The following is a 12,851-nucleotide window of genomic DNA, read 5'->3' on the forward strand; positions in this document are numbered from 1 at the left end:
AGATTACAAAATGAAATCCCACTCTGTATCTGAAGTGAAGCAGTACATTGTTGTCTGAAATGTTACCTTTTGGATGAGATGTTAAATCAAGATCACTGGCCAATTTTTCACAATGAAGGAGAAAAGCAAGAGTTGATAAAGAAAGAAACATTTATTTATGGAATGCATTCAAAGATTTTAAATTCCTTCAAGTGGTTAATCTGGTATATATAAAAAAAAGATGGAATCTTCCCAGCCCCTGAATGGTATGGGTAGAGTCAACTTGGAAAATACACTAAGTTAAGCAGTAATGAGATCCTTGATGCTGGAATAAAGTCCAATCTGCAACCAGGATTTAAATGAGGCGACAAAATGGTGAATGCCAAGCAGCTAATTTGCATGTATTTACATGTTAGTAATACCTAATTTCACCTCATTAATGTGCATTTTCTTGTTCTTTTAAGAGGCAGAGAGAATCTGGATGGTGATAATTCCCAACATGAAAGTCAGAGCAGGTGTCTAGTGAATCCAGCTCGCTGCTAATTTTCCTGCTCAAACTTAGACAGCAGTCACCAACATCTTACAGCACAATCCATGGGCAGTTGCTGGCCTGACATAGTCCATGAATGCCGGCATTGGGCATGTACCAGCCTCATCACATCAGAATGGCACATCTCTAATCCAGTTACATTACATGTTACACTTTGAAGCACACCAGCACCTTTCATTGTAACACTGGTGCAGGATACATTGTGCACAGGGACAGGTACCATCTCATAGATTTGATCAAGGCATCTCAGAGCTTCTCACTTGCTCTCTTAGCACTCACTTACTTTGTGCCTTCATGGATGTTTATAACATCTCTGCCTTGTCTCGCTTTGCCCTTGCAGCCAGTCTTTAAAGGCTTACAATCCATGTGTCCTGTCTTTACTTTAAGAACTGACACAGAGCCAGCTAGCTCGCCATGGTTGTCAGCAGTGTCAGTGAAGCAGGTGCACATGTTGCTCCAGGGCAATGTGCTATATCACAATTACAGCTGCATCATGAGTCAGCAGCTTATGTGGCAAACACACTGCACAAACTTCAACCAAATGGCAATAGCTGAATGTCTAAATTACACTTCAGTGAAGAGACGAGTGTCCATAGGGTATTGCTCGGATAAAATGGACTCTGTCTGATGCTTGTAGTGGCATTGTTTGAGTAGTTTTTGACTTATGCAACATAGTTCATGTTTCTGCTCTGTGCGATAAACTTTTATGTTATTTTATTTAAAGTACATTGCCAGCTTCTTGTGAATAGATTCAATAGCTAATCTCCATGGTAAACAAATTGCAAAAATAAAACCTATGGCCTTTCAAACCACAGATTTTATTATGTGGTCTGACTTATCTACTGTTGCCATTAAGTAGGAACATAACACATATATGTAAAAACAGGGACTGCAGATGCTGGAAACCAGAGTCTAGATTAGAGTGGTGCTCCACTTTAATCTAGACATAACACATGTATATCTTTTCTTCGATAAGGAGAGACCAAACTGCATACAATACTCCAAATGTAGTCTCATCAAGATTCTATACATTTGCAGTAAGATATCTTTGATCTTTTACTCAAATTCTGGTAGCTTGGATGTTCTATCAACAGCCATCAGAGGCCATTCATAGAATCCCGACAGTGTGTAGCATGCCATTTGGCCCATCAAGTCTACACTAACCCTCTGAAGGGCATCCTGCCCAAACTCCAAACTTTGATGAAGTGTTGATATTATGAGCATATTTCTTACAAATATACTGTCTCTAAGTGAAATAATCCCTACAGTGTAGAAGCAGGTCATTGAGCCCATCAAGTTCACATTGACCCTTCGAAGACCATCCCACTCAGGCTCACTGCCCTACCCTACTTCTACATTTCCCATGGCTAACCCACCTGGCCTGCTTATCATATGTCTGGAGCCTATATACAATTTAGCATGGCCAATCCACCTAACCCTACACAGGTTTGGACTGTGAGAGGAAACTAGAGCACCCAAAGGAAACCCACGCAGACATGGGGAGAATGTGCAAACTCCACACAGACAGTCATCTGAGGCTGGGATTGAACCCGGGCAGCCACTGTGAGCCAGCAGTGCTAACCACTGTGCCACCATGCCACACAAGAAGCCATTTCTATACCAACATATTCCAAAATATCCAGAGAGTATGGAAACAACAATTTGTCCAAAACTCATTTGCCGTGGAACTGGACACAAATCAATTGAGAAGAATTGTCTGGAATCATTCACCTACCAATAATTAAAATAATCAATGGACAGTGCTCCTTAGTAATAATTCCCCAACAATATGCTGGACCAATATATTGAAAAATTACTCATGGTAGAGCTGCTGGTGTTGTCTTCTTTTCAACTGTTCCATTTTGGATGAACAATTGATTTCCTTCAATAAACAAACAAAATGGTTCCGTGAATGTGAAAAAAATACTTATTCTTGAGCATGTTGCTCAAATCAGGTAGGTGGCAGAGGAGAAAGTGACAGCTTAAAATTGCACAGACTGTGAGAATTGTGCTTCTTTTAAGTTTATGGATTATCAATCATTGTTTGTGTGATCACATTGAAAATGTCTTGCTTAACAGGAAATACCTGATAACTAGAAGTGCACAGAACAGTCAATACTGAAAGAGAATATCAGATTAACTAATTCTGGAGAAGGGCCTTGTCCAACATGATAAGCTGCCATTTTGAATGCTCATAGTCCCACTGTGGTTTCCATCAGTTATTGTTAGATTAGATTTCTTACAGTGTGGAAACAGACCCTTAAGCCCAGCAAGTCCATACCGTCCTTCTGAAGAGTAACCCACCCAGACCCATTTCCCTCTGAATGATGCACCTAACACTATGGACAATTTAGCATAGCCAATTCACCTCACCTGCACATTTTTGGACTATGGGAGGAAACCCACATAGACACGGGGAGAATGTGCAAACTCCACACAGACAGTCGCCTGAGGCAGGAATTGAACTTGGGTCCCTGGCGCTGTGAGGCAGCAGTGCTAACCACTGAGCCACCCTTCAACACATACAGGTTGCATCTTGACATCAGGCTAGCTGTCATTTACATCTTTTTTTAATTGTATCCAAACAAAGAAAAATCACCACTGAATACCCTGGAATTCAAATAAGCCTCAGTTTCCAAAGTTCAAGTTTTGATCTAGGCAATGCTACACAACAGGGAAAAGATTCATGCTAAAGTTTTTCTTGTACAGTGAAGCAGAAAGAAATATTACTTACACATTAGTTTCTTGAAGCACTTTGGTTTTTTGTCCCAGACTACAAACAAATAATAGGCAGGAATGCCAGTCAGAGTGATGATAAATCCTATGCCAGTGTTGATGGGATCAGAATACAGTGACAGTGCCACTATGAAGAGACAGGTGAAGGCAAAGAAAGCTGGGATGAACAAAGGCACCTGCAACAACAAAGAGAAAGGATCGAGATGTAAATGTCTACATTTTCACCTTCTCTGTCTAGACAATAAGCTGAGAGCAGATGTTCCACTCATTCTAAATTCCAATGGGATGAAAATCCAGTGGGTTGTCAGAAAGGGAGGTCTGCACTGTCAGAGTGCCACACAGGTGATGAAAGTGAATTGACTTTTAATTCATTCCATTGCACAATCAAAAACCGGCTTGGTAAAATCAGTAAATTTTATTTGAGTTATTCTGCTGAACAGCTAACATTTAAGTGCCAATTAAGAGTAAATTTCTTCATACAATTATAGAATGCTACAACATCAAGAAAATACAAATTTAATTGTGAACTCTGACTTGGTATTTACAGACTTATTTCTCTATTATCATTAATAGAGTCACTAAATATTCATACACCTGACACAGACTTTAGGCTACTGGCAATAAATATCCAGAATTGAAGAATATGTTGGGAATGAAATGTTGATCAATTTTAATGAAAGATATGCTTCGTTATTTGAATAATCCATCTAAATAATGCTTTGCAATTCACCTTTAAGAGAAAGATATGGAGTGATTGCATAACAAACAAGAATGTAACCAAGTAAACAAGTTAAGGGTGGGAGAGTCGGCGGCAGTGTATGTGGTGTAAGAGTTAATAGAATAAATAAGAAGAGTGACTAGAATAAAGAGAATGTGGAACTAGTTGAGAGAAACAGTGAATTAATAACTGCAGCACAATTAAATTCCCAGCCCAGGAAGAGGCCAATGCACTTGCACACTGAACTTCAACTCTAATGTCACTGAACATTTGAAATTTGAGAAACAGAAACAGACAGCATCATTAAAACAGTAAGTGAGGGAAAGAAAAAGGCTAAGTCAGAAAGGGTGTTTCAGAAGGTTCTAACCTTGTGTAATGTGGATTATTGCGAGTTGACAGCCTATTTTACAGCACCTGAGATTTAGTTCAGGTTTCAATGGAAAGAAAAATGGTGAAGTTTGGACTATTGTCTATTCACATTTTGTGACATAGCCACCAATGTTTTCTAGTATGTTAAAGCTGTGTAAGTAAGAATAAGACTGCTAAATGCAAATGCCAGTCACAAGGGTAGGCAAAAAGCTTTAACCTGGAAGGAGATCAACTCCATGATTAGTGTACCTGATGTTTCGCATCTGAAATTATTGCTCTGCACTCCATTGCTTCACCACATCTGATGTGGCAAATTATTCAATTCAATTTTTTATGGCCATAGCAACACTGGGAGTCAGAGAATCATAACTTCCAGCTCATTGCCATCTTTCCATTTCCGTAAAATAATGAACATTCAGCAATAGTTTCAAATGTTTCTCAATTGTACAACGATAGCTGCCCTATTGGGTCTGTGAAGGCATCGAACCCTTAGATTTTGGAGTTCTTTACAAATTCTGGCCAATTCCCACCAGCAGTCCTCTTCTACACTGCAACTTTGAATCTAAGATGTATATGTATTTATATCGCAATGGAATGACTGTGAAAAACTTATAGGTTGTGTTAACCATTTCCTTTTGTTCAAATGTTCATGGTAGATCCAATTCCCCGCAATTAAGCATACAATTGGAACTGAGACTGTACTGACTGATAAGATTTGCATTGTAATAGTACCCCCTATATAGTGGAGATACAATGGAACATAGTGCGCAGTATATTAAAAAAAATTATTTTCAATGAAGACAGTATGGTTTGACGAGAGCAATAAACAACTTAAATTCTGCCCTTATGGCTTATGATGTCATTTGAACCACTTGCCATGTTCTTGCCTTTCAATACACTCATAACAACCTTATCACCGAGATCCATAAACAGTCTGTTAAAACACCAGTAAATCAGCTCAGGCATAGATCATTTCAATGTAATCTGAATGAAGGCTTTGTTAGATTGTTGCAGTGCTCACAATCATGAGGCAAAGTTCAGGAATGAAATATGTAAAGTGAGTGACACTTGAATTTAAAGAAAAACATAGGTCGTAATTGCAATCAGGCAAATTGGTCCTCTGGTATTTTATAAGATCATCTGGGGCAGCAGTGGGGGAGAGAAAATGTGTTTTCCTAGGAATACTGCCAGACTTGGGCATGTGCAAAATGTGTAGCCCAAAGTGAATGCAGCTTTTGTTCTAAGGATGACTAATTAGTCCAGAAATAGTTCCAAAGAATTTTACTTAGGGGTCTGGTAGCAATGGGGCTGACATGGATCATGGGTCCCAGGTCAACCGCCATCAGTAATCAGCATTTGTGTCTTTTAAAAGCATATTCTGAATGTAGCTGTTCTTCACTTATTTTATAGCAGTTGGTTGACCATTTTCACCACTTGACCTTGTTTTCCAATAAAAGGGAAATATACAACAAGAAATAATACATGTTTATTTTTTTCTGAAAAGAACATAATCTGTCTCTTTCATCAACTTAGATAGATGCAATAAATAATAATTAATTAATTGAATCAACTATTCACTGCTGGCATTCTCACTTCTGAAAAATTGCACTAAGTTACACTTGCGAGGGGGAAAGCAGACCACGTAATTTATTGGACTGTGAACAACATGTTAGCTTGCATACAAAATAAGTCAATAAACATAAATATGTAATGCAATGCAATATGGGGTGTTATTATTTTTAATGCCCTGGAGTTGAATATGATTTTTAAGATTCTGGTTTCCTTGCAGAAGTTAAAACATGACAATGATGGTGATTGTTGCTCCTTAAGCCATTGCTATATGTTAAATTTAAAATGTGCTGTTCTTAACTCTTGATTCTGTTAACCTTTGCAGTGCCCCACTAAACTTACTTGTGCTCTCATTTGGCGCACAAAAATGCAAATCAGATTGGATCTACAGTACAAACTGCTCATTTTTTCTATTCTTGGCTATTGCTTAGTGAAAGATAAAAAAAGGGCCATCAATGACACACCAGAGCCAAAAGATAGAAGAGAAGATAAAGGTTCAAATTTATTTTACCCAGGATGGAAAAAGAAGTTAGATTTGGTTTATTATGACAAAATTCAAATAATATGCATATGGATAGGAGAGAATGAGGAAAAAGAACATGAAGAATCATGATCATTAAAATGCTATTCTATTTGTTATGGAGTAATGCAAGAATAATTAAGTTACTTCTGACTATTGATTGACTTCGTTATGATATTAGCTTCTGTTACAGGAACATAATGCATGAGGTTAGATTGGACACAATGGTTTGATCTAGTGTGGCAAGAATACTTCTGGTCTAGAATTAAGCAATATGATTTGTTACCTTAGCTGCAGTCTAAATTGGCCCCTGTATTTTGTTACAGATAGAAAAGGGCTTAGTCATAAATGGGATTTGTCACTTTGACATCTCAAATGGGCTTTTTAAAAAATCAAATACAGGTTGCTAAGTTTATAAATGATACTTATTTTGCTCTGCTGAACAAGGCCATCTCACTTATGGACAATGTGAAACACAATCATCCTGTAAAAAGAGATGAAAAAAAATCAGGCCACTGGTCTGAAGTGCAAAAAATTACTGAACGCATTGAGACCCTGGTTTGTCATGAGCTAAATAATATTAACTGAGGCAGGAATTAACTGTGTCAAATGGACGTATCCATTTACAGAGCAGAAGAAAGAACTCATGGTCATCATTATTCACTGGCATGAGCTGTTAATTGCTTGTGGGAAATGGGGGTCACCCACAAGGTCCTAACAACTGAATATTGTTGTGCTCAGGCAGAAAGATGACCAGTTAGACAAGACACTGGAAGGTAGCATGATCCAGTCAAACCAAAGTCAACATAAGATAACATTTTAGAGGAAGAAAGAATGAGTAAAACAACGGGAGAAAAGAATAAACCCATACTGATACAGGGTATAAAATTATTTGATAGCAATTAATAGAATGTCACAGCAGTAAATGAATATGTACAGCCAATATTGCCGAATTCTATTTTGATTTTACAGGAATTAAATAGAAATGTTATATATAAAGCACCAGAAAGACACAACATTCCAGCAGACATCTTTCCAAAGTCAATTGGCCAATGCCAGTCTCCAGTACTGATTTATAGTGAATCTTACCTTGAATGGCCGTGGCATGTCTGGACGCTTGTATCGCAAGTATATCAGACCAGTTACAGCCAGACCAATGAAGAGCCATCGGACAAAGCTCAGGAAATTTAACAGACTATAAATATCACCCACAAACAGCATGAAGATAGTTAAAGGGTACTGCAAAAGATGTAAGTTTAAACAAGTTAAAGGTTGGAATATATTCAGCAAGATTCAGGCTAAGACAAAATATTACATTAGCATGTTAAGTATAAGTTATTGTTCTAGTCTCAATATATTCTCATTGACCTTTCACACATTAAAGACCCAAAACAGACACAGGTAATATAAGCCACTTTACAACATAAGATACCTGAAGCACTTTTTCAGCTTGGGCAACTTCAAGTGTCAAGGTTTATTGTATAGGAGAAGTCACTGTAGGATAGAATGAATCGTTACTTGTGTTGTGAGCTTCTTATTTTCCATATCTTATCATCCCCTTTGCTGTCTTGGATGTGGACCAGAGAATGAAGCACTCAGAGGAATTGTTCATTGTATATGGATACAATGAAGGGGCAGGGTTAAGTTTGACAACTTATCACAGTCTAACAAGGTAGCATTGGTACTGTAAACTAAGGTTGTCTTTGTGCTTTGAGCTGGACAGGAGTAATTTGAGGAGGAACATTGACCTTAGAGTTGAGGAGCAATGACTCCAGTGAGACTGAAACTTTAAAGCGAGGCATTTGCAAAAACCTTTGTAGCCACATACTTCTGAGGGGAGAAGCCTTTTTATTTTGTGTTGAACCTTTATATCAACATTTGAGAATTATTATTTTTATTAATGTTATTGGTGTTGTGTGGCGTTTTTATTACAGCCAGAATTGTTGAATCCTCTGGCTATTATGAATACAGAGGAACCTCAATTATCCAACATTCGATTATCTGAATATCAGATTATGATGCAAGATCACAAGATCCCGATGCTTGGCTAAACTATGTTATCCGACATTTGATTATCTGACATTCGATTAACTGAATGAAATACTCTCCACCCATGTCCTTCAGATTATCGAGGTTCCTCTGTATATGACATGAAAATTAGTGATAAAGTGAATAGAGAGATGGAAGCTTTAGACTAAAGGAAGATCTAGAGAGGATTTTCAGGTGGCAGAACAATGCAAGTGGAGATTAATCCTGAACTTGTGTAGTGATGCATTTTGGGAGGTCACAATGAAGTGCCAGAAGACTGGAGCATACCTAACTTTGTGTCATTATTTAAGAAAAGCTGCAAGGAAAATCCAGGGAACTATAGACCATTAAGCCTGACATCAGTGATTGGTTAATTGTTGGAAGGATGTGGAAAGAAAAGGACTGATTAGGGATAGTCAGCATGGCTTTCTGCATAGGGGATCATCTCTTACAAATTTGATTCAGTTTTTTTAAGAGATTACCATGAAGATAGATGAAGGCAAAGCAGTAGACATTGTCGACATGGGTTTCAGCCAGGCCTTTGACAAGGTCCCAGATGGTGGACTGGTTAGTAAGGTCAGATCACTGTGAATTGCATTCATATTAACCAACCAATGGTCTTTAGGAAAAAGAACATTTGGACAAGATATGGGCTATTCAGCCATTTTGAGCTGTCTCTGCCATTCAATAAGATTCCAACTTAACTCCATTTTCCATGATACCCTTACATAACAAAAATCTATGAGATGAATTGGAGCCTGCCAGGGTTGGGTGAGTGTTGATGTGTGAGGGAGGTTACAGGAACAAAAATGCCAGCACATTCAAATTCCGGAATCACGTTCAACATTTACCTCATGCATTCTATGTTTGCATGGAAAACCTTGGGATAGCTGAGTCTGTGAATAACATGTGCTAAAAGGCAATTGTTCCCCATTCAATCTTGGCTGTGACTGCCAGTACATGGTCTCCCTGGGCCATCTGAAACTCATCAGACTGAACAACCTTTGGGATTGACGGTGGATGCGATTGACAATCTGGAGAGTTTTTAAATATAGATGCTTTTTATTTTGCCTCTGTGAAAGGCTTTTGGTAAAAGGGCTTGCTCTCCAATAGTTTTAGGGCCAATTCTGTAACTTTGGACTTTTATTGCTTTTCAATAGCATTTCCTTGTCGCCAAGTCTCTGAACTGCATGGGAGCTGCTCACGCGCCTGCAACATGGACCTCTGATCGGGGAAAAAGGGGAGCAACAGCAACAGCAGTATCTTTCTCCATCGCCGCTTGCCCAGGTGATGGACAGTGAACCTGAGCTGACAGGAAGTGATACTTTCAACACAGTGGTTTCTGATTGGTTTCCAGTGTCTCAGGAAGCTCAGGCTTTTACAGCAAGCCACTGCTAACATTTGAAGCCTGCTGGAAGACCTTCTGCCAAATGGACCATTGCAAGTGGCAGTCAAGGTCACTGCAGCCTGAAATTCTTTGTCTGTGACTGGAGGTGCTGGTTACAGAATCTCTGAGGTGAATGATATCACATTTGTCAGGGCTGCCATTAACATCCCTTTCACTACTGATGATACCACTCTTATTTGCTGTTCTCGCTGGATTCTAAGGGTATGGCGAGTCCAAGACTACACTCACGTGTGACAATCTATGCACACTCGGATCAACCAGCAATGTTCAGTGGTGTGCACCAAAAGATCATCATTTCTGTCTCTGCAAGTTAGCCTGGAAGCTACCACAACGCCTTCATTCCAGTCTTGTCAAATACACTACAGATGTGCTCACCTCCAAGAGGATTTAGTAGATAGGGTCTTTGAGAGAAAGACTACTCTCTAAGGATGTGGCTTAGGATGCCTATGAGGAACATTACCACTGATACACAGGGAAGTAATAACTGAGGAAAAAGTCTGATCAATGAACAAAGCATAGGGATGCTGAAGAAACAGTTTAGATATCCAGACATTGTTGGGGATTTCTTCAGCATGCACCAGAAAGGGCGTCCAGAATCACAGTGATCGGCTGTACCTTGCACAATGCAGAAAGAACTGGAGCTTCTGGAGCAGAAAGGTGAACATCACACCCTTGTTTCCAACATCAGTTCCTGCTCGCGTGTGATGGGCAGCTCATCATGTGCTACCTCAACTACCTGTCATGGAGCTCCCCACTAAGGTGTGTGTTTCTGAGCTGGTAGAAGGTGTGCATGAGTCTTACGACAGTGCTTTCTCAGAGTAAGCAACTTGTTCAGCGAAGCCTTTCTCACCCTCCACAGCAGTCTACAGACTGACACATGGAGGAGACAAAAGCCGAGGCTTAACGCTGACACGATGCAGGGGTTCAAAGTAGATTAGATTACTTACATAACTAAATCATGTGCTTATTATTGCATTTTAAAGTTGCTGCTATCAAGTCCATATGAGTGAATGGTAGTGTTTGGTGTTACACGGTGACTTTTGCCACTTCTGAGCTGGGCTGAGGGACTGGGAAGCTGGTGTCTGGTGAGTGAGACTGGCAGCTGGGTTGTGAGGCTGTGAAGTGGACAGAGAGACTGGAATAAAAGAGTTCCAAAGAGAATTGAGTGTTGGCTCTAAAAGACAGAGGAGCTGCAAAGGGGAGAAAACAATGTTAAACACTTCAATAAATAAACACCGGGAGCAGGAAAACAGAGGTAAATAAATGAAGAGTCTCTAGGTTAAAGTCGTAGGGATTCAGCAGTTAGTAAATGGGGGAGAAATGTAATGGATGTAATTTTAAAGAACTAAAAACCGAAAATGCTGGAGAAACTCAGCATGTCTGGCATTGTGTGTGGAGAGAGCAACAAAGTTAATGTTTCAAGTCCTCTGTTTTTCCACAGATGCTGCCAGATCTGCTGAGTTTTTGCAGGCATTTTCTGTTTTTTTTTCAGGTTTCCAGCATCTGCAGTACTTTGCTGCTATTGTAATAAACACTGTTTTAATTAGATAATTTAATGTTGAAGTCTTATACAAACTGAGTACATATTGAAGGTGGCATGGTGGCTCAGTGGTTAGCATTGCTGCCTCACAGCATCAGGGACCTGGGCTTGATTCCTGCCTTGGGTGATTGTCTGTGTGGAGTTGCACATTCTCCCTGTGTCTGCATGGGTTTTCTCCAGTATCATCCCACAATCCAAAGATGTGCAGGTCAGGTGAATTGGCGATGCTAAATTTCCCATAGTGTTCGGGAATGTGCAGGCCAGGTGTATTAGTCAGGGATAAATGTAGAATAATGGGGAGTGGGTTTGGGTGGGATGCTCTTCAAAGGGTTGGTGTGGACTTGTTGGGCTGAAGGGTCTGTTTCCACACTGTAGGGACTCTAAGGTACACTGGTTTATTTTCTTTCTAATATATCCTTGCTACTTATGTCTTTCCATATATTTTATATCTTAGCTTTGTCATGTGATTTGTTCTGGACCACATATTCTAAGGGTCAGATAATCAGTACACTAGCATAGATCGGACATCAAGAGATTTGCCTAGAAAATTGTAAAGTCCAGTGTGCAATTTTCCTGCAACTAGAACTTTTTGTTAAAGCACCTAAAGTCAAAGAATTCAGAGGGATCTGACTGACTTAAGCATACTAGCTGACCAGGAAATGTTAGAGGAGTAACTACTCCAACTCCTAGGTAACATTTATACTGAACTTACCACTGACCATCTGACTTGACATTTCTTTCACCACGCTCCCACTAACCCCCAACATCACACAACCCCCTCTGCCTGGCCCAACAAGTTAAGTTGTGATGGAGGATGGAGCTATCGTGACACAATTGGAATTTGGTGGTGGCTGTTGAATTTTGATCTTGGATTTTGTCCTGATTGAAATTTGGATACCGGTAAAGGCATTGGCCAGGTCTTAAACAAAGATGGGGAAAAAACCCCAAAGAACTTTGAAGATGTGTGAATTTCACAGGTGGCTTTGAGGTACACTCACCTATACCCAGTTTTTATATTGGTACTTGCCAGATGGGTGGGTTACTCTTCGGAGGTTCAGTGTGGACTTGTTGGGCCAAAGGGCCTGTTTCCACACTGTAGGGAATCTAATCTAATCTAATAAGACTTGAAGCTGCTCTAGTCCAAATGGCAAAAGGTACAAGAGACTTGGGAGTCACCTTAACAACTTCCATGTGTCCAATTTTTAAAACTGCTAACTAAACATTCACACAATGACATGCCTGTTATGAAAAAGGGGATAATTGAATCATACAATCATACAGTTCAGAAGATGCCTTTCCACCCACTGAGTCTGTATCACCAACAATGCACACGACTACCCTCACTAGTCCCATTTTCCTGGACTAGACCCATAGCTGTATAACATTCCAAGTGTTCATCCACGTACTTTCTAAAGGTTGTGAGTAAATCCACCT

At 39.6% G+C, this 12,851-nt stretch overlaps 1 protein-coding gene across 1 annotated transcript in view; it reads right to left on the reverse strand.

Annotated features, from left to right (window-relative positions):
* The window catches only part of slc7a11 (solute carrier family 7 member 11), a 177,634-nt gene that overhangs the window by 24,635 nt on the left and 140,148 nt on the right, over positions 1-12,851 (reverse strand). The window contains exons 10-11 of the mRNA XM_060851690.1: positions 7,531-7,680; positions 3,264-3,441 (exon numbers count right to left, since the gene is read on the reverse strand). Of these exons, the coding sequence (XP_060707673.1) occupies positions 3,264-3,441; positions 7,531-7,680 (328 nt within the window). The remainder of the gene's footprint in view (positions 1-3,263; positions 3,442-7,530; positions 7,681-12,851) is intronic.

The sequence above is a fragment of the Hemiscyllium ocellatum genome, chromosome 36, assembly GCF_020745735.1.
Source record: "Hemiscyllium ocellatum isolate sHemOce1 chromosome 36, sHemOce1.pat.X.cur, whole genome shotgun sequence".
In the NCBI taxonomy this organism is placed as follows: Eukaryota; Metazoa; Chordata; class Chondrichthyes; order Orectolobiformes; family Hemiscylliidae; genus Hemiscyllium; species Hemiscyllium ocellatum.